Source organism: Camponotus vicinus, unplaced genomic scaffold (genome assembly GCF_025532165.1).
Source record: "Camponotus vicinus isolate PSW18456_S1 unplaced genomic scaffold, iyCamVici1.0 SCAF_1, whole genome shotgun sequence".
NCBI classification, from domain to species: domain Eukaryota; kingdom Metazoa; phylum Arthropoda; class Insecta; order Hymenoptera; family Formicidae; genus Camponotus; species Camponotus vicinus.
In genome coordinates this window covers 19,165,817-19,188,428 of record NW_028141945.1, presented here as the reverse complement: position 1 = coordinate 19,188,428, position 22,612 = coordinate 19,165,817, and the positions used below count along the sequence as shown (strand labels likewise).

The window sequence follows — 22,612 nt, the reverse complement described above, 5'->3', positions numbered from 1 at the left end:
GATTAGTAAAGAATTTGTAGAACAAAAATTGCAACACTTTAGCGTTTAAAAGACGTTTGTACGTTATAGCGTAATCGTAAAAGTTTGAAAAGTCTGAGTAAACTCTGTACACAAAGATGTATCAACGTTTACTGAACGTACTCTGAAAAATGTTACCTCAGCATTGCAAAACTTTCATGTAACATTATATAAAGAGTTTGTAGAACAAAAATTGCAACACTGCAGCGTTTGATAAGCATTCAAAACCCAACAGCGTTATGTAAGTGCTCTTACAAAGTTTGAAAAGCATATAAACTCTCAGAAAACCCTCACTCAACGGTTGTTAACGCTTTATAAAGTTTCTTATTTTCGCCAGGGGTGTCACACAAACGTTTATAACATTGATGCAATTCAGGGAATTTTCGGTAAATATCCGAATAACCGAATAACCGAAATAACCGAATAGGGGATCCAACCCCAATAACCTTGACCTTGACATATGTTGTCAAGGTCACTGTCTTGAGTAACGTGCAGGAGGTTTTAGCCGTCGCTCGTTGTTTATTAAAAAGTTATTAACAAAAGAAGTTTTATAAATGGAACTTAATTTTCGGACACCATGTACAATAACAGACCTCTTGTCGCGTTGAAAGTTATAAACGTGAATAAACGTAAAGAAAAACGCAAAAAAAAGGCAAATTAAAAGTAAATAAAAAAAGATAAACAATTTAAATTTATATAGAATTTAATACAATTTAATACAATTAAAAAATATCACAAATGTATGTGTACACACACACACACACACGCGCGCGCGCGCGCGCGGGGGGTGCAAGGGGGGTCTTCGGCCCCCCCTCCCGCAACCACTCTGCCGGTAGGCAAGGTGGACCTCGCTTTACAACTTACAGCATATATCCATTGTGATTGAACTCTTCGCAATCCCTGGCGAAAATAAGAAACTTTATAAAGCGTTAACAACCGTTGAGTGAGGGTTTTCTGAGAGTTTATATGCTTTTCAAACTTTGTAAGAGCACTTACATAACGCTGTTGAGTTTTGAATGCTTATCAAACGCTGCAGTGTTGCAATTTTTGTTCTACAAACTCTTTATATAATGTTACATGAAAGTTTTGCAATGCTGAGGTAACATTTTTCAGAGTACGTTCAGTAAACGTTGATACATCTTCGTGTACAGAGTTTACTCAGACTTTTCAAACGTTTACGATTACGCTATAACGTACAAACGTCTTTTAAACGCTGCAGTGTTGCAATTTTTGTTCTACAAACTCTTTACTAATCGTTTTTAAACTCTCGACGAACTTCCACAAACGTTCATGTAAACGCCAAACAAACGTCTCATTTTTGCCAGGGATGCGTCCCCTACCGGCGGGGTGGTTGCGGGAGGGGAGCCGAAGGCCCTCCTTGCATCCCCCGCGTGTGTGGGTGTGTGTCAATGTAAATATTTCTATGTAGAATGTATATGTACAACATATGTCTTGATTTCCACTCAAAAAGTACAGATTTAACGTACATGGTGTTCGAAAATTAAGTTCCATTTATAAAACTTCTTTTGTTAATAACTTTTTAATAAACAACGAGCGACGGCTAAAACCTCCTGCACGTTACTTAGGACAGTGACCTTGACAACATATGTCAAGGTCAAGGTTATTGGGGCTGGGTCCCCTATTCGGTATATTTACCGAATTTTCTTTAAACTTGGTTTTTTAAAGATGCGCTTAACATTTTAAAGCAATCAACGTCATTTGCATAGATATAAATTGCAAGCTATAAATGTTTGTTATTATTGATATTCTTTTATTTTTTAGCTATAAAATAACGTTATAATTAATGTATATTAATATTAGCTCATAAAATACACAGGAGAGTCTTAGAAATAGAAATAAATCATTCTTAGAATTAGAAATACATCTATTATATTAATAATCAAGATTTTTAGAAAATGTATAGGGGTAAACAGTACAGTTATTAGCCACTCTACAATGATTGGCCACATTTAAAAAAATTAAAGATTAAAAGAAAATACTATTAAAATGTTTTTAATTACAAATAAAAAAATATTTAATACATTTTTCTGCTTCAAATACAATTAATATTTAATTATTTTCTATATATTACAATTTATATAAATAATGATTAAAATGACTTTGGTAACATACTTGAAAATTGTCTCCGTTCAATCAAAAAACCGTAAGAGTGGAACCAACAATTTGCAAATTTTTAAATGTTTTTATGACATATAATTTTTGTTTTCGTGATAGACATGCATTAATAGTTTAAATTTTGTAAAAAAAATTCATATCGGTGAAAATAATATATATATTTTAAAAATTATATTATGCCAACGACTAACACACGATTGACGTTTTACAACAGTAAGGCCACTCGGCCAATTATTGTTTTGTAGTTATGGAAAATATGTGACAGTTATTGGCCTCTTACATCGAGTGACAGATAAGACAGTAAGTTATATTTGTTATTACTAAAAAGATATATTTTTCAGCTGTAACCATATTCAGTATTATAACATAATAAATAGAAACAAATAATTTATTATAAATATATTAGTTTATGTAAAAATTATAATTAAAAACAAATGTAACCTAAAAATTTTTAATTTAAAAAGATAATTTTAACTTAAAAATTTTTAATTTAAAAAGATAATTTTAAAAAAAATATTGTGAAAAACAAATTGAAGATGCTATTCATGCAATAAAAAATGGAATGTCAAAACATGCAGCTTCAAAACAATATGGTGTCCCAAGATCGACTATCCAGTTTAGAATGAGTAATGCATTTGTGAAAACAACTCCAGGTCCAGCTCCTGTATTACCCTGGCGAAAATAAGAAACTTTATAAAGCGTTAACAACCGTTGAGTGAGGGTTTTCTGAGAGTTTATATGCTTTTCAAACTTTGTAAGAGCACTTACATAACGCTGTTGGGTTTTGAATGCTTATCAAACGCTGCAGTGTTGCAATTTTTGTTCTACAAACTCTTTACTAATCGTTTTTAAACTCTCGACGAACTTCCACAAACGTTCATGTAAACGCCAAACAAACGTTCATGAAACGTCTCATTTTTGCCAGGGTAGGTCGTAGTGGAGAAGATGATTTGGTAAATTGGATTATTGATTGCCAACGGAAAGGATTTCCTGTGAGAAAAATCAACGTACAAACTAGTGTCAAAGAATTTTTGAATCAAACAAAGATAAAAAATCCTTTTCGTAACAACGTACCAGGGAATGGATGGTATAAAGGTTTGTTAAGAAGAAACCCAATTCTTACTGAAAGACATCCAGAAGGAGTTACCAATGAGAGTTCTTGTGTTAGTAAAAATGATATTAAAAATTGGTTTAAAGAGGTATATAATTATTTAGCAGAACATAACTATTTACATATTTTGGAAGATCCAACACGTATATTTAATAGTGATGAAACGTACTTTATGGTATGTCCAAAGATGAAAAATGTGATAGCTCCTCGTGGAGCACGAAATGTTTATGAAATCGATAGAGGAAATTCTAAGTTAAATTTGACTGTATTATTTACATTTAGTGCAAGTGGAGTAACAACTCCACCGACTGTTGTGTTTACTTATAAAAGATTACCTGCCTCTGTTGGACGATCAGTACCTAATGATTGGGGAATCGGTGTTACACCAAGTGGCTGGATGAATGTAGAATTATTTTATGAATATTTAAAAAATATATTTTATCCTTATCTCAAAAAAGAAAAGATTGAATTTCCTGTTATTTTATTTGTCGATGGGCATAGCAGTCATGTCACTTTAGAAGTAAGCAAACTTTGTTCAGAATTAGAGATAATTCTTATTTGTTTATATCCAAATTCAACGAGAATGTTACAACCTGCTGACGTCTCAGTATTTAAACCTTTAAAGAGTATGTGGAAAAAAAGCGTTTTAGAGTGGAGGCAACAAAATCCAACACTATCGTTATCATTAGATAGAATGGCTCCAATTTTGAAAAATGCTGTTGATAAATTTTCACCTAATGGCAATACCGTGAGAAATGGCTTCAAAGCATGTGGCTTGTATCCTTGGAATCCAGATGCAGTAGATTACACAAAATGTCTCGGTGTTAAGGTCAAAAATACCCTGGCGAAAATAAGAAACTTTATAAAGCGTTAACAACCGTTGAGTGACGGTTTTCTGAGAGTTTCCCTGGCGAAAATAAGAAACTTTATAAAGCGTTAACAACCGTTGAGTGAGGGTTTTCTGAGAGTTTATATGCTTTTCAAACTTTGTAAGAGCGCTTACATAACGCTGTTGGGTTTTGAATGCTTATCAAACGCTGCAGTGTTGCAATTTTTGTTCTACAAACTCTTTATATAATGTTACATGAAAGTTTTGCAATGCTGAGGTAACATTTTTCAGAGTACGTTCAGTAAACGTTGATACATCTTCGTGTACAGAGTTTACTATCAGACTTCTCAAACGTTTAACAAACACTTTTTCCAATACCGTTTTTTCACTTTCAGCAAATACTTTTTCAATGTGGCGAATTGTACGGCGTTTACACAAACGGCTTGGAAACGCCTAAGAAACGCCTAAGAAATGTAATAGTACATATGTATATAGAATATGCTTCCTCGCTTTGCCGCTATGCGGCGCTGCATCAAATTAGCTAACTCGTATTCAACTTTCCGTCATAAAGTGTATATAAAGAACTGATACTAACACGATCCGAAGTTTATTTTTTCTTTTAAGGACCGTCTACGATGGAAGTAATATGGAGTGGACGGTGGAGTAAGGCGTAAGCGAATGATTCTTTTCCATTTCGCATTACTCTTAGTCTTACTCCACCGTCCACTGCACCGATATTATTTTCATTGTAGACGGTTCTTTAGTCAGTTTAATTTAATAAACTGATTTAATTTAAAATAATTTGTTTAATAATCTGGATCGCTTGTTGGGATTCAGAATATGGAACAGATTATTTGAAATTAAACGGATAAATGGGAGATAGCCTATTTATTGCGTATATTAAAAATAAAATATAAATAAAAATAAAATTATTCTTATGGCCGAGTGTATTTATATACTTTTATAAATGTCCAAGATATTCACTTATCAAAAATGAAAAAAGTAATATGTCTCGAAAGTTCATGAAATTTTCACATAGATTCCACGTAGATTCTAGTACCGTTTTTGAGCGGATTATCCACTTGAATATCCACGTAGATCCAACGATATTAATCTACGTGGTAATAACGTGGATTTCACGTACTGTTTTTGTCGGGTAATCGCTTAATAGAGGATGCACGCAGTTTCCAAAGATGAAATTAAACACTTAATAGAGGATCTATAAATGTTTAAAGAACTCTTTGCATACGCCATGTAAACGCTATGCAAACTCTCAAAAACGCTATGTACAAACGTCTTTCAAACGCTGCAGTGTTGCAATTTTTGTTCTACAAACTCTTTACTAATCGTTTTTAAACTCTCGACGAACTTCCACAAACGTTCATGTAAACGCCAAACAAACGTTCATGAAACGTCTCATTTTTGCCAGGGTTACCGAACGAACATCATATGCGATTTCGTCTTTTGAGTGGAAATTAAATGAAAAAAAAAAATTAGAACGAATAAAAATGGAACAGAAACAAAAGGATAATAAAAAACAACAAATGTTAGAAAAGAAAAAACTAGCTGAAAAAATAAAAGAACAAAAAAAATTAGCAAGATTACAAAAACAGGAAAAAAATGATGTCACAAAAAGTTAAAAAAGAAAAAATTTACAATAAAGAAAATACTGATGAAAAACTAAAAAGAACAAAGAAAAAGAAAGATCAGGCAATTTTAAAACCAAAAATTTTGAAAAATGAAATATTTCCAAAAAAAGTTCGTCTAGTTAAAAATAATGCTTGTTAAACAAAATTTGTTTCTCTTGTTTATATTATAATTAATATATAATAATTAATATACAATTAATAATAATGTTTATCTCTTATGTTAAATATATGTAATAAAATATATATTGATTTAATAATTTTAGTTTTTTTTTGCCAAATAATTTCTTTGTCACTATTTAATTATGTACTCATTCTTGCATGGATAGCGGCCAATCACTATCGAACTGTTAGACAATAACTGTATTAATATGGCCAATGATTATCTTTTTTGACAGGATAAGTGTTTCTTTACATAAAATTTATTAATTCCTAAATTTTTATGATGGATTTTATTTTATTATGAATCATTATTATTTTTTACAACTATTAGTAGTAATTTTTTTTTCGAAATTATTAAATTCAGGTTAATAATTCAATTTTTGTTTTGCGATCTTGCTTAAGTGGCCAATCACTATACTGTTTACCCCTATTTTACATTGTAAATTAAAAAAATCAGATTCAAAGAAGATTATAGTAAAAAATCCTGAGCTAAAATATTTTCATTAAAAAAAGTAGTGATTTCTTAATATATTTAATATTTAAAAAACATTACTTATTCTCACAAATCCAATTTACACAGCTTCATTTTATTATAAAGCAAAAATATTCTATTTTTTATATAAATTACAAAAAAAATTATATTTTTCTTCTAAAATATTCTAAAGGTATTGCAGAACATAATTCATTTTTTATTGCCTAGAATTTTGTTATAGAAGATTAAATTTACATCGACAATTTCTCAAATATTTAACATAAGAAAAGGTACATAAAATATATATTTAAATTTAACTATATTCATGTTATACTATTTGTACTATTCATTGAATACAACTTGTATTGCATTCATTGTCAATGGAAAAAAAGTCATGTTTGTAATATATAAAGAAAAACATGGTAATTTTGCATTTTATTATTTGCAAGTTTATTTATGTGTCGTATCTAAAATAAAATACAAAAACGATCCAAAAATAAAATACAAAAGGATTAAAGGATTATGTCAAAAATAAATCTTTATTCCCATCTCGTCTTCTCGTTATATAGCCGGTGAATATCAATAATAATGGTCACAAATCTCACAAAAGTAATGATTAGATTTATTTTGTAAATAGCATACTTTGATACAATTAATCAATCAATCAGATGTATGCAATTCATGATGTAATATATAAATGTATGTGTAGATATGTCACAGAAACAATAGTATAATTCATCCGTGTATTTATAAGCTTCATATATAATGGCATATATATGAAATTATATTATAGCATCATATATGGAACTTACGAGAAGAATACACTTTGTATAATAAACATAATTCGCATAATTCACAAAATTTGTTGAATGTTTTTGGTTTTGTTTTTGTTTATCGTAGTTATTTTTAGTAATTTCGAACATGAGCACGTGTGTGTATGGATGTATAGATAATGAATTAACAATTTTCATTATGTACATACAAAAATTGCCTCTTTCGCTCTATCTCTTATATTTCTATCTTCTTTTTTCCGGCATGTAAAATCGGCTCATTCCTTTTTCCCTCTCGCACTTTTAGCATCTAACTGTAATTGGATAAAAAGTACAAAGCTTAGAAAAAAAGAATCCTATTAAAATCGTATTTTGTTCTCTCTTTTCGCTCTAATCGCAAGAAAGAACATTACTTTTGCGATGAAAAATTGCTTTGATTAAATGCGGAATTTTCATTGTTGGGACAATGGTAAGATTTTTTCTATCTATTTATGACGTCATAATATTAATACATCAATCAGAGAAATTATGAGAAAATTAATGCATCAGTAAAAAGAAATTACAACGCTCGAATGCCTCGTACGTTCTCTTTATTGATGCATGCAATAGTTCTCTTGTTTTCTTTCCTTTCATTTTGGGAAAATAACATTTTTTTTTAAATTAATATATTAATACCGTCTGTCGCGGGAGTCCGAACGTGAACGGCGATCGCGACTGCGGCTTCGGGTCAATGATCTTCTGCGGGGACTGCGAGACCTCGATCTAAAAGATTAAAAACAGTTTAGATATCGCTTTCATTCTGAAGTAGGAGACAAATTGTTAGAACTGTTAAGCTTCCTCGTCCCATTACGAGCTTCGCGTATCGCTATAAACAATATATAGATAACATATTATTGTAAAATATTAATAATTACTTATCATTATAGTTGAGAAGCGATTGGAATTTGTAAAATTATAGTGTCATATTCTGTTCGAAATGGGGCGCAGAAATGTAAATCACAGATATGAAAAATCATCGCAAGACAACTGCAAGAAAATTAGAATTATCTAATTTCTATTTTGCCTAAAGAGAATGATATATAAAAATTATATAATTAGACACGATTAATAATGAATTAATACAAAATGGCAGCTCACTAAATTGAATGCGAAACCAATCAAAGAAAGTATAAAGGATTAATTTTAATAATCAAGTTATAAATCTTTTATCAGTAATGTGACATCTCTTAATATATATCTCTTAATATCGTCTTATATTACATATGTCGACTAAAAGTTCTCTGATTCAACTAAATATTGATTATATTTATTTATGAAAATTCTATTAAGAGCAATTGAAAGGCTTTATTTATCTAGCCTCAATAACGGCATTAATTCTTTGTCGAATCAAACAGAACTCTTCGCCGAAAAGACAACAATAAATCTAAAACACCATGTCTGAATAAATCTAATTGCATATAATTGTAAAAAAAAGAAAAAAACAAACAAAAATAAAAAGTAGAAATAGAAAGATAGACATAAAAAATCTTTGAAAATCGGTGAAATACCAGACAACTGTGAACATGTGGTTGGTTGGTGGGTGGTGTGTAGGTGATCATTTTGCTTTTAGTGAATTCGTTCTCAAAGAGTCGAAGGTCGAGAAGATCTCTCGGCAGGAATTTTCGCGCGCTCAGTTGTCATCGTCGCTAAACATATGTCCCTAAGTGATGGTCGACGAGTAGGAGTAGTAGCAGTAGCAGTAGTAGTAGTAGTAGCAGTAGTAGTAGCAGTAGCAGTAGCAGTAATACTAGTAGTAGCAATGATGAAATAGAAACGTCGGTAGTGAAACGACGAACAGTCGAGAAGACAGTCGTTTGTAGTCGAATGAAGAAACGCGCCAATAGAACTACTGTGGAAGATCATTCTTTTTTGGCATAGCGCGATGAATTCGTTTAAGATGGTGACGGCTGATGATGACGTTTTTCTCACGACGGTGGATTTTTTTGACGTTTAATTCGATGCATATTACCGCCCCCCGGGCTAAAGTTGAGACGAAGAGTCGAAGAAGGTGGATCACAACAACATCCGGTGACCGGTTGGTGGTAGTGGTGGAAGAGTAGTAATAGTAGTAGTGGTTATCGAATGGGAGTCTCGTAGTAGAGCGACGAACGGTTTTGTTTCGGTTCAAGACGGTTTGTTTTAGCGATGCAACGATGCAGTCGAACCGGAAGACAGCAACAAAAGATGGCATTCTCGGTATTGACGGCACTCCGGCAGCACGCAAACTGTTGTTTCGGTTGTTGCGCTGTTGTGTACTGTGTGCACGTCGCAACACCACAACGCAGAACCTCGATGGACGACATGTAGGTATGGACGGCTTCCTATTGGTGACTTGGTGGTGACTGATGGTGACTTGGTTGGGAAGTTAGTGGGCAGGCAGGCATATCTATGTATTTTTTGGTTCAATTTTGTTCGATTGACGATTGCGAGATTGATAATTTTGCTTTTTTTAGCGTACGAATACGCTTTTTCACGGCGGTTGTAGTAGTAGTAGTAGAAGTAGCAGTAGTAGTGGCGGGGAGACGAGCAGAGCTAGGAGCTGACGCTGGTAGAATCTGCAAACGTTTTAGCAATATAATCATCAACGTTATCATACTCCTGGCCACTATAACACTTTTTTTTATTTTCTCACTTTCATTATTTTCGAACAAAAAAAATTATAAATTGAAAACAAAATTGCATACATATTCTCGCTTTTCGCCGTTATGACTTAATTTTTGCATTTATCTTTATCCTAGACTGCCCACTCAAATGCATATGAAAAAAAAGAGGAACTCTCTATGTTTCGTGCTCGGATCTATATATGATGTATCTATATATCGCTTCCATATATACAATTTTCTTATCGCGATGCATTCAGCATAAGTCGATTTTTTTACAGAATAAAACTGCGATTTTAAGACAGATTAATAAATTAAAATTTTAATAGATTATGATTAATTATAATCCATACTGCAATGTATGATGAAAAGTGATAAAAGCATAGTGTTCGTCCTTTTCGATTAACATCTTTCTGTATCCAAAGTCCTAAGAATAATAATAACACAAAAGAATATTTTAGATATTTACTATTCAAAATATATACTTTAAGATACTTATTATTCAATAGAATCAAAATAATTAAAAAAAATTTCAATATAATTATATATTAGCTTTTTATATTAGTCAGAATAAAAAAATTATTAATTAGTAGAAAATATCAAACACGAAGTAACAAATTAGAAATCAATTCAAAAATTCATATAGAAGATTATTTTGTATTATCAATGAGAAAGTATTATTTATTATTATTGCTCGACAATTTGTTTTTTCGCAATTTTAATTTCCTCATCATATCATTGAACACGAAAAAATGCAACTTTATAAATATTTCTTATTATTTTAGACTTTAGATATCAAAAAAGATCTTTTCTCTTAAAGCACATAAAGAATAAAATCGATAATGATGATGTGACAAATTTACGTTTTAACTAATGCACATTTACAATTTAAAATTCTGCAAGTGCAATTCTGATACTTTCAAAGCTACCACACACGCTAATATCACGCGTTTCTGGGAATTTCTCTATTCTGTTTTATTACATTATTTTTAAATGCTCCTCGTTTTTATCTATCGCATGATTTATTCACGATCCTATCCTTTTCCTGCATTCAATTGCCAATCAAGTATCAATTATTTTTCGTCTCTCTAATGCACACGGTATCATGACGCAATCGATTATCACCTTAAGACATCTCTCAACCTTCCAATTACAAGTTTTGATCGATTAAAAAGAGAACGATGATGAAATAATTAATTAACGAAGATCAATTTTCATAGAAATGTTAATAAAGTAGATAAAGTGTAAACTTTATTGATTTTTCATGATTATTGATTAATTCGCCCATTAATTCGTTTCCAACATCGTTCTCCGGATATTTCTAACTAGTTTTTAACGACTATAGTGATACAGATAATGCTATAGACATATGTATAATATACAGAGCATGCTATAGATATATTTATAAATATCTATAAAATATGCATGTGCTATAATGAATACAAGCTTGTGAAATGTTTACATCTACTAGTTACCATCTGGTTTCTTTCGCTGAAACCCAGTCACATAGATCCTGAAAACTTTTACAAAGCATGGTACGAAAAATAATCAAGCAGTGCAAAAAAAAAAAAGAATCAATTACCTGGAATAGCGGCTAATTGGCACTCTTCGTGGGTTTCTCGACCAAGATCTACAAAAGAGTAAAAAAAAACTAATGTACGTCTACCAAATATTTTGCCAATAATAGCCTATTTTCATTTGGCTTCCTAAAAATTGCGGTCAATTTTGATAATAAGGACAAAGTAAGAAGAAAGAAAGCGAGGCAGATTTTTTGCAACAAAGTGGCGGGAGACTAAGAAAAGCTTACCTTGGATAACGACCCAGAGATCTCCTACGGGGACTGCGCGATCGGGACCTACAAATTTGTTAAAAAAAATAGAGAAATATATAATCCGATACATACATAAATTCGTTTGTTTGCTGAAGCATATACATGAGGATATTACAATGGGATAGAGAGAAATAATGAAAGGGAAAAATAAGCGCTAAGTGCTAATTTGAAACAGAATTGTTATTCTCATCTTCCGTCGCGCTAAGATAAAAAACTGTAAGAGGTCTTTCAAAAATAGATAATCATATTGAGATCATAACATTATATATAATTAAAATATATACATATTAAATTTTTGTTATAGTTTATTAACAGCATAAAAAGTTAGCAAAAAACTTGTTGAAAAATTAAAATGATTCAACTAGAAATTTAAATAATAATTATTTAATTAAATTTTAAAAGAATATAAACATATTTTTATCATACATTTCCCTGTATTTTTAAAAATAGATTTAAAACTTAAAAATTTATTTTACACAGCATCATGAATGGCTTTCAAGTTAAATAGAATTTATAACACATTTAATTTTCTTAAATTGTAAAAACAGCACATATTTACTGGTATCTAATATTACAATTTTAGACAAAATTAAGATTACTTATTTACATTTAATGAATCATTTAAAAGAATAGAATGATTAAGAATCTGATTTATTCTCTTAGCGTCTTTTATCTTGGTACGTCGGAATTAAGTATCTTAATATTATCTCCTTATTCGTGAACATGCAGTGTGGATTTGCCGTGTTCTGACTAATCTTTAGTTGACTTTTCACTATTCTTTCATGCAAATTTAACATCTAATTCAGACAAATCTCAATGAGACGCATCATGGCAATTGGAACTTTAATCGAAATTATCGGCTATTTTAATTTGCAAACTCATAATCATCAAAAAACAAAAGGATTAGCCAGATACACGACGATCAAGAAGGAAAAAGAGAAAGAAAAAGAAAAATACGATGTATAAATATATAACTTGAATAAATTTATCAGCATTTCTACACATAGAGACATGAAAAGGAGAAAATATCGAATCTATGGTAATGATGTGCAAGGGAATGTTCATTGAAAAAAAAAGCTAAAAAAAACCTGTTTGTTTCTTTGTGAACGCATTCCTATTTTTGAGGCAAGAGAGAGATGTTTCTTTCCATCACGAATACCTACGTTGGTGAGGGACGCTTCATCAGTTTCTGTCACAGTTCTAACATGTTTCTTGTTGTAAAATTTGTGATTGTTGCGAAATGCTGAGTTTCCTTACCTGGAATATCTGGAAGGGCCAGGTCTGCGACCACCTCGTCGACTTCTTCCAGAAGACATCTCTACTCTTACTCTTGTACCACACAAGTGTCTGAAAGGCAGAAAGTACAATGTTTAATATTTTCAGCTATGTGGAAAAATAATTACATCACTCTGAATTATATTTTTATTTCTTTGGAAAGATAGAAACTACAAGAGATAATTATATAGTAATTATATAAAGCAATAATTGGCATGGATAAATAAATGGTACTCAATAATTATTTCATTTATAAATAATAGATAATTTACTCCTTAAAATTTACATCTCATTATTAGTAGTTGGCTTGGGTATCATGAAAAAAGAATGGCTTTATTATTTTTAAAAACACTATTATTAACATAATACTATTATTAACATATTAGTAACAAAAATTATTAATTTTTGGACTTACACTCCATCTAGTCCTCTCACTGCATCTTCAGCATCTCGTGGATCTTCAAATTCCACAAATGCAAAACCAGGTGGATTTCTAGCCACCCATATATTTCTCAGTGGACCATATTTACTGAATTTGCCCTCCAACTCATGTTTACTCGCACTGCTACCCAAATTACCAACATAGACCTTACAAGACAGATCCCATTCACGATAGCGCGACATTTTTTATCTGCAAATTTATTCAGTACAACACAATCTTAAAATTCATAATATTATTAACATAGCATATATATATATATATATATATATATATATATATATATATATATATATATATATATATATATATATATACACAGTGACTCGCATTAATATTCGGACACAATGATGTACAAGATATTATTACCGTTATATTTGCTTACAGTAATGTTAACGAGATAATTGTCGTATCATGTATTTAAGTGAACATCATAGTTGGAAAAAGCATAAATTTTATTTATTTAATATACATATGTATATTTTTTCGAGCTACTCTGCCATTGTATCTATGGTTTTTATATATAATATTATCAAGACAATGATCCAAAACATATATCAAGAATAGTACAAGAGTATTTACTATATATAATTGTCCTAAAGTGCTGCATCCACTACCTCAATCGCCGGATTTAAATCCCATTGAAAATTTATGGGATCAATTAGATCGTAATATTCGAAAAATGCCCATAAGAACAATACCAGAATTAAAACAACGTTTAATAAAAGAGTGGAACTGTATCATGCAGGAATATTTAGAAAAAATTATTTCTAATCTGCCAAAGCGATTACACGAAGTTATTAAACAAAATGGTTTTCCAACAAAGTATTAATATTCACTATAATATTTTTTAAATAAGCATATTTCATACGAAATTAATGTAATTTGTTTAGTGTCCGAATATTTTTGCGACATGAAATTTCTATATTATTTCAATTATACTTTGTTATTTACAAACATATGTATATTAAATAAATAAAATTTATGCTTTTTCTTCAACTATGATGTTCACTTTAATACATGATACCACAATTATCTCGTTAACATTACTGTAAGCAAATATAACAGCAATAATATCTTGTACATCATAGTGTCCGAATATTAATGCGAGTCACTGTATATACATACACAATACATTTAATATAAGATAATAAATATAAGATTGCAATATTCAATATAAAGAAACTTTCTTCAACAGAAAATCATAGTTTATTTTTAAAATTAGATAAATGAGTAATATCATATATGTACAGAACGACAAATTCTTTAAATCTTGACTCCTTGCTTGAAATTATTTAGTAGTAATACATTTTATATTTATCATAATAACATAAAACATATAAAGACAAATATAATTGTTGAACTTTAAAAAGTTTGTGAATATCAAAACAATAATAAATAATTGATAAATATTTTTATCCTTTGTTAATATGAATATATAATAACTAAATCATGCACACATATACATTTGCTAATAAATATATATTATTCTAAAATTTATGTTCCATTTTAATGAGCATGCTTATTGAAATCTAACCGAAATAATGAAAAAACATTTATTAATAAATAATGAACTCTCCGTTCTATGCATATTATATTCAACAGGCATGATAATAGTTTTGGAAAAATTTTGAAGGAAAGAAATACCATTTAGTCAATCGAAAATAATCGAGAAATCAATCCTGAATAAATTAGGGAATAGAAATTGTTGTATCGGCGCCATATTGCACTTCGTGTAATCTTCGTTTTTTTTTCTATCCCTCCCTACCTCCTCGTAAGTTATTAAATTTCTCACAGAAATACGCGTATCACTCTAAATTTTATCATCTTTAATTAAGTGTCCTTCTCCATTTCTGGATAGCAATCTCGCTTTCCTGCCACTTTATCTCCTCGACCGCGACAACGAAAAGATAGTCCACTTCGTTTCTGAAACGACGCCGTCAGAATTTCGAGTCTCTTCGCACCTACAACTTACCCCTTGACACCGAACATAACCTAAAAATCGCCTCGAATAACAATGTGTCAATTATAGGCGATTTTTGGCGTGACTGTGGTATATATCAACCAAAGTATACTAGATTCTACCAGAACATTTTCGCGCGTTTGATAGTTTGTGGTAGAGGCGTGACTAGTCGTTTTGGTATCTAGCTGGTTGATATCACGCTATACCAAAAATCAAGCAGGATACAAGATTTTATGTACCAAAATAAGCTCCGCCTCTACTAAAAGCAACCTTGGTACATGTACCAAACTATCGCCAAGAATCGCCTTGAATGATGCATACCTTGAAAAGAATTATTATTTGACGTGACGGATAGCACAGCCAGCTGGTGCAACAATCACGTAGAAATGTGACAAAATGGCATCTGTCGGACAAGCTACCTAGCTCAACCCTGTCTTGACTGGCTCTTGGGCATTCGTATTAAGTTAGCCGGAAATTTTTCAGCCAACCAAAAATCTCCTTATGGAATCGTTTGTATTTCGTATGAAGATGTTTGAAGTGTGATTAAAAACGTTTGTGAGTAATTAGAATAATTATAAAAAATTAATCATTTTTACAGTATGTAGTTAGCCAACATAACTAAATATTAAAAATTCTCCTTATGAATCGTTTGTATTTCGTATGAAGAGTTTTGAAGTATAATTAAAAAGGTTTGTGAGTCATTCGTTTAATTTTAATTAAATTTTTTTATATTGTGAAGTTAGCCGGAAGCTATATAAAATGGACGCCGTCCTGTGATTGGTCGATTTGCTTATGGTAAATACTAAAATTTTCTCATGTGTACTGACTTTAAGTGTAAGCAAAACGAGCAAATTTATCTCTTTTGTAACTTTTAATCCATGACTAATTTATTATTAATTCCGCACACGGTCTTACATACAGGTCTGGAAACTCAGGCCTTTTTTAGTGGTGGGGGAGGTCTCACTTAGTGTGTCCGTTTTTCGACTAGAAGTCGCAATACGAGCGAGAGAGACAGAGATAGACGGCAGTAGTCGTTCTCTCTCTAACATACGTCTAAAATGACTTCTAGATCGCAGCGAACCTAGCAGGCAAGCCGTGAACTTCCGAAAAACGGACACACTAAAGGTGGAAGCACATAAAATTGCAGGAGCGCATTACCATAAGCATAAGAAAATTGATTGGTTCATTTTCTTATGCATATATTTGTGGACCAATCAATTTCCTTATGCTTATGGTTATGCGCTTATGCAATTTTATGTGCTTTCACCTTAAGTGAGACCTCCCCCACCACCGGAGTTTCCAGACCTGTATGTAAGACCGTGATTCCGCATAATCGCATAATATATCATGGATCGTGCGATGATATCGTGGATAAGCGTAGATAATTGAAATATGTTTTTCTACCAATAAATAAGTAAATCTTTTATAATTGTTTTATAATGTAGTCATCATTCAGAAAATGATCACAATTTGTGATTATGTATTTAATTGTTATTTTATATTCGCTTTCAAATAATAAACTATATAATAATAAATAACTATAAGAAATTAGGCTCTGTATATTAAAATATAAACTTAAATTTAAACAGGCCATCAGAGCTAAACGCGGATGGTAGTGCGTAAGTTCAACGAGAATTAAGTTTTCGTTGAAATTTATTTGTGTGCACAGGGCACAAAATTTTCTTGGTACGATACCAAGCAAATTTTAAATAATTCTCAATTCGAGAAATTATTTAATTATTATCCCTCTATTTCCCCCCTGTAGTGTTGTAGGCGAGAAAAATATCGGGCTGAAAGTCGCTGAATCGGGAATCGAACCCGAGTCTTTCGCTTGCCGGGCGACTGCTCTTACCACTGAGCTATTCAGACCCCTCAACTCGATACTTCTCGGTCGCCTACAAATATATATTAAATTAAAGTATAACGCCATCTTCCGCCGGCGTGAATTAAATAACTATAAGAAATTAGGCTCTGTATATTAAAATATAAACTTAAATTTAAACAGGCCATCAGAGCTAAACGCGGATGGTAGTGCGTAAGTTCAACGAGAATTAAGTTTTCGTTGAAATTTATTTGTGTGCACAGGGCACAAAATTTTCTTGGTACGATACCAAGCAAATTTTAAATAATTCTCAATTCGAGAAATTATTTAATTATTATCCCTCTATTTCCCCCCTGTAGTGTTGTAGGCGAGAAAAATATCGGGTTCGATTCCCGATTCAGCGACTTTCAGCCCGATATTTTTCTCGCCTACAACACTACAGGGGGGAAATAGAGGGATAATAATTAAATAATTTCTCGAATTGAGAATTATTTAAAATTTGCTTGGTATCGTACCAAGAAAATTTTGTGCCCTGTGCACACAAATAAATTTCAACGAAAACTTAATTCTCGTTGAACTTACGCACTACCATCCGCGTTTAGCTCTGATGGCCTGTTTAAATTTAAGTTTATATTTTAATATACAGAGCCTAATTTCTTATAGTTATTTAATTCACGCCGGCGGAAGATGGCGTTATACTTTAATTTAATATATATTTGTAGGCGACCGAGAAGTATCGAGTTGAGGGGTCTGAATAGCTCAGTGGTAAGAGCAGTCGCCCGGCAAGCGAAAGACTCGGGTTCGATTCCCGATTCAGCGACTTTCAGCCCGATATTTTTCTCGCCTACAACACTACAGGGGGGAAATAGAGGGATAATAATTAAATAATTTCTCGAATTGAGAATTATTTAAAATTTGCTTGGTATCGTACCAAGAAAATTTTGTGCACTGTGCACACAAATAAATTTCAACGAAAACTTAATTCTCGTTGAACTTACGCACTACCATCCGCGTTTAGCTCTGATGGCCTGTTTAAATTTAAGTTTATATTATAATAATAAAATTTATATAAAAAGATGGTAATATATGTAATCAATTAATTATAATTGACAAAATAATTTCTTGTGAAAAAATAAAAGTAAAAAATATAGAAGAATTTTTTTTATAGCTTGTATAAAAAATCAGTTTTATGCTAAGTATATTATAATTTTCTGGACTGTAGTAATATTTAATATATAATTTTTGCTATATAAATATATATTTCTGATATAAAATCTATTTCTACAGATAGTAAGATCGGCTGAGTTATGTCACAGAATATCGGAAGGCTTACATCAAAATGCGAGAGAGAGGAGATGGCATATATTAATATAAATCCATTGCTGATGTTGTAAGAGCAAAAATAGATATCTCTGTAGATTTTATTATTTTTGCATCCGAAAACTTGAAAGTTGCCCATGCCTTATCGGAAATAAGTCTTCTTTTGTATTTTCAAATATATATAAGCGCACATTTTTAGCATATTCTTTTATGTTATCATTTTTTTTGTTAATTATTATTGATTACTTTGTTAATTATTGTCAATTTTTCAGATAGAAGCTAATATAGCCATAATAGATGAATACTACATAATATCTGGTGCAACTTGTTGTAGTAAATTGTAATGGAATCCGTAATGTTATGGTATTGATTCATAAATCAAAAGCACTTTGTCACAAATACAATATTCGTTTTCTCTCTGCCAATGTTTTCGTCAGAATTTTTATGTATATTATCGATCAAAACTTTTCATCACAATCATTTCACTCAAGCATTACCTGGACATGAAAAACAGAAATGTAATATTTTATTGTAGTATTGTATTAATATTACATATGTGTATATATACAGGGTGAGTCAAAAGTATGTTTTAGAAATTTGTGAGCGTGTTCCTGGATAAAAAGGAAGAACAAATGTTCATATGAACATATGGTCGCAAATGCTTTGTTGTCGAGATAATGGACATAAATCAGCAGTATCAAATAATGCTTTATTTGAACGTTTACAATTTTGTTATTGTTACGAATGCGCCATCCACCACCTCCTACCCCCCCCACCCAACCAAACCAAACCACACTACCAACAAAAAAAAATAACAAAAAAACAACAATAACAAAATTGTAAACGTTCAAATAAAGCATTATTTGATACTGCTGATTTATGTCCATTATCTCGACAACAAAGCATTTGCGACCATATGTTCATATGAACATTTGTTCTTCCTTTTTATCCAGGAACACGCTCACAAATTTCTAAAACATACTTTTGACTCACCCTGTATATATACACATATGTAATATTAATACAATACTACAATAAAATATTACATTTCTGTTTTTCATGTCCAGGTAATGCTTGAGTGAAATGATTGTGATGAAAAGTTTTGATCGATAATATACATAAAAATTCTGACGAAAACATTGGCAGAGAGAAAACGAATATTGTATTTGTGACAAAGTGCTTTTGATTTATGAATCAATACCATAACATTACGGATTCCATTACAATTTACTACAACAAGTTGCACCAGATATTATGTAGTATTCATCTATTATGGCTATATTAGCTTCTATCTGAAAAATTGACAATAATTAACAAAGTAATCAATAATAATTAACAAAAAAAATGATAACATAAAAGAATATGCTAAAAATGTGCGCTTATATATATTTGAAAATACAAAAGAAGACTTATTTCCGATAAGGCATGGGCAACTTTCAAGTTTTCGGATGCAAAAATAATAAAATCTACAGAGATATCTATTTTTGCTCTTACAACATCAGCAATGGATTTATATTAATATATGCCATCTCCTCTCTCTCGCATTTTGATGTAAGCCTTCCGATATTCTGTGACATAACTCAGCCGATCTTACTATCTGTAGAAATAGATTTTATATCAGAAATATATATTTATATAGCAAAAATTATATATTAAATATTACTACAGTCCAGAAAATTATAATATACTTAGCATAAAACTGATTTTTTATACAAGCTATAAAAAAAATTCTTCTATATTTTTTACTTTTATTTTTTCACAAGAAATTATTTTGTCAATTATAATTAATTGATTACATATATTACCATCTTTTTATATAAATTTTATTATTATATAGTTTATTATTTGAAAGCGAATATAAAATAACAATTAAATACATAATCACAAATTGTGATCATTTTCTGAATCCCTGGCAAAAATGAGACGTTTGTTTGGCGTTTACATGAACGTTTGTGGAAGTTCGTCGAGAGTTTAAAAACGATTAGTAAAGAGTTTGTAGAACAAAAATTGCAACACTGCAGCGTTTAAAAGACGTTTGTACGTTATAGCGTAAACGTAAACGTTTGAAAGGTCTGAGTAAACTCTGTACACGAAGATGTATCAACGTTTACTGAACGTACTCTGAAAAATGTTACCTCAGCATTGCAAAACTTTCATGTAACATTATATAAAGAGTTTGTAGAACAAAAATTGCAACACTGCAGCGTTTGATAAGCATTCAAAACCCAACAGCGTTATGTAAGTGCTCTTACAAAGTTTGAAAAGCATATAAACTCTAAGAAAACCCTCACTCAACGGTTGTTAATGCTTTATAAAGTTTCTTATTTTCGCCAGGGATGATGACTACATTATAAAACAATTATAAAAGATTTACTTATTTATTGGTAGAAAAACATATTTCAATTATCTACGCTTATCCACGATCCATGATATATTATGCGATTATGCGTTATTAATAATAAATTAGTCATGGATTAAAAGTTACAAAAGAGATAAATTTGCTCGTTTTGCTTACACTTAAAGTCAGTACACATGAGAAAATTTTAGTATTTACCATAAGCAAATCGACCAATCACAGGACGGCGTCCATTTTATATAGCTTCCGGCTAACTTCACAATATAAAAAAATTTAATTAAAATTAAACAAATGACTCACAAACCTTTTTAATTATACTTCAAAACTCTTCATACGAAATACAAACGATTCATAAGGAGAATTTTTAATATTTAGTTATGTTGGCTAACTATGTACATACTGTAAAAATGATTAATTTTTTATAATTATTCTAATTACTCACAAACGTTTTTAATCACACTTCAAACATCTTCATACGAAATACAAACGATTCCATAAGGAGATTTTTGGTTGGCTGAAAAATTTCCGGCTAACTTAATACGAATCTCTTGGGCCGGTATTCATAGTCCGGTCTTATATTTAAGATCGTCTTTAGTTCATCTTCAGATAATCCATAGCCAATAAAATGATACATACAATATCTAAAGATGAACTTAAGACAATCTTAAATAAAAACGGACTATGAATACCGGCCTTGGAGGTCAATTGTGTATCACATTGGCTGCGGTCAAAGAGACGCTGAGGATGCTTTGAAGCGTTTGATTGACCAACCAGGTTAAAGAAATCTTTACTCCTTTTACCCTGATTGATCAATCAAACGCTTCAAAGCATCTTCAGCGTCCCCTTGACCGCAGCCATTAATCCGGGTCTACAATAGGCAATTTAAGCCTGAATTTAAGATTGACCAATCACAATCAAGTATGAAGAGAATACTCGACTGTGATTGGTCAATTTCTTTAGGCTTAGGGCTTAAATTACCTATTGTAGATCGGGACTTAAAGTTTCGCGAGCACCTTATAAGGCCGTGGAATAACACAGAAATATAAAGTTAAGTATAACTAGGGCCGGAATTCGTAGTCCGATCTTATATTCAAGATTGTCTTAAGTCTGGTCTTAGGTCGTCTTAAGATTCTGTTCAGCCAATGAAATAGCCGTATAACATTTTCAAACCTTACTTAAGATGATCTTGAATATAAGATCGGACTATGAATTCCGGCCTAGGTGAATAGAGCGATAGCGGTCAGAACGCAGGAACCATGGTTCGATTCCCGGCGTCTTTTTTTCCAATTTTTTTTTATTAACTTATTATTTCAAATATTTTAAAATGAATAGGAATAGGCAAACATTACATGTGACAAAATTGAATTTTAAATTATTTATTATATAAGTAATGAAATATAAAGGAGCCGTGCATTTTATGCCCAAGAAAGGGATACTTTATTATAAAAAGAAAAAAAAACAGAGAAAATAATAAATAATTTAAAATTCAATTTTATGTTACATGTAATTTTTGCCTGTTAATAAATATATATTTATTATAATAAATATTATATTGCTATTTATTAGATATATTTTTTCTATTAATATTGCAAATAAAAAAAGAAATTTTATAGTATAAATTTTTATTCAGTTAGTACAACTTTTTAATATTATTGGTCCATATTCTGAATCCTCTTTTATCGATAAAAGTGCTTCTAAAAGTGGCTTATAGCCAATCAAAAGGCTTATAAGCCACTTTTAGAGGCACTTTTATCGTTAAAAGAGGATTCAGAATATGGACCATTATCTTTATAAAAAATTAAAACAATTATTTTCTATCCCTG

The 22,612-nt window shown here is 30.9% G+C and overlaps 1 protein-coding gene, 3 long non-coding RNA genes and 1 other non-coding gene across 21 annotated transcripts; 2 read left to right on the top strand and 3 right to left on the bottom strand.

The window, feature by feature from the left end:
- Positions 1 to 2,168: 2,168 nt before the first annotated feature.
- On the bottom strand, positions 2,169 to 5,528 carry LOC145959314 (uncharacterized). 5 transcript variants are annotated; one of them, XR_014434981.1, is made up of 4 exons: positions 5,239 to 5,528; positions 3,229 to 4,558; positions 2,923 to 3,144; positions 2,169 to 2,843 (listed from the first exon to the last, which is right to left on the bottom strand). It is a non-coding gene; the product is annotated as an uncharacterized LOC145959314 (long non-coding RNA). The 5 variants fall into 5 exon arrangements; XR_014434980.1 differs by having other exon boundaries at positions 2,923 to 3,882; positions 4,013 to 4,558; XR_014434979.1 differs by having other exon boundaries at positions 2,923 to 4,189; positions 4,269 to 4,558.
- Positions 5,529 to 6,894: 1,366 nt separating this feature from the next.
- LOC145959315 (RNA-binding protein 1-like) lies at positions 6,895 to 21,501 on the bottom strand. Of its 12 annotated transcripts, none has more exons than XR_014434983.1 (8): positions 21,483 to 21,501; positions 15,613 to 15,736; positions 13,305 to 13,520; positions 12,872 to 12,961; positions 12,703 to 12,814; positions 11,591 to 11,638; positions 7,820 to 7,906; positions 6,895 to 7,458 (listed from the first exon to the last, which is right to left on the bottom strand). XR_014434983.1 is itself a non-coding variant. In XM_083078047.1 (8 exons), exons 3-8 carry the CDS (start codon positions 13,511 to 13,513, stop codon positions 7,455 to 7,457), a joined length of 486 nt encoding a protein of 161 aa, XP_082934173.1. In that variant the 5' UTR covers positions 13,514 to 13,520; positions 15,613 to 15,736; positions 21,483 to 21,501; the 3' UTR covers positions 6,895 to 7,454. The 12 variants fall into 12 exon arrangements, 9 of the variants coding, with proteins under 9 accessions (XP_082934173.1, XP_082934175.1, XP_082934179.1 ...); XM_083078047.1 differs by lacking the exon at positions 12,703 to 12,814 and adding an exon at positions 11,366 to 11,413; XR_014434984.1 differs by lacking the exon at positions 6,895 to 7,458 and adding an exon at positions 11,366 to 11,413 and having other exon boundaries at positions 7,821 to 7,906.
- On the top strand, positions 17,862 to 17,935 carry Trnaa-ggc (transfer RNA alanine (anticodon GGC)). Its single transcript has one exon. It is a non-coding gene; the product is annotated as a tRNA-Ala (tRNA).
- LOC145971059 (uncharacterized) lies at positions 18,222 to 18,837 on the top strand. The gene is made up of 3 exons (XR_014438733.1): positions 18,222 to 18,251; positions 18,401 to 18,588; positions 18,710 to 18,837. It is a non-coding gene; the product is annotated as an uncharacterized LOC145971059 (long non-coding RNA).
- Positions 19,594 to 20,876, bottom strand: LOC145972349 (uncharacterized). 2 transcript variants are annotated; one of them, XR_014439143.1, is made up of 3 exons: positions 20,808 to 20,876; positions 19,843 to 20,030; positions 19,594 to 19,721 (listed from the first exon to the last, which is right to left on the bottom strand). It is a non-coding gene; the product is annotated as an uncharacterized LOC145972349 (long non-coding RNA). The 2 variants fall into 2 exon arrangements; XR_014439142.1 differs by lacking the exon at positions 20,808 to 20,876 and adding an exon at positions 20,180 to 20,209.
- Positions 21,502 to 22,612: the final 1,111 nt, after the last annotated feature.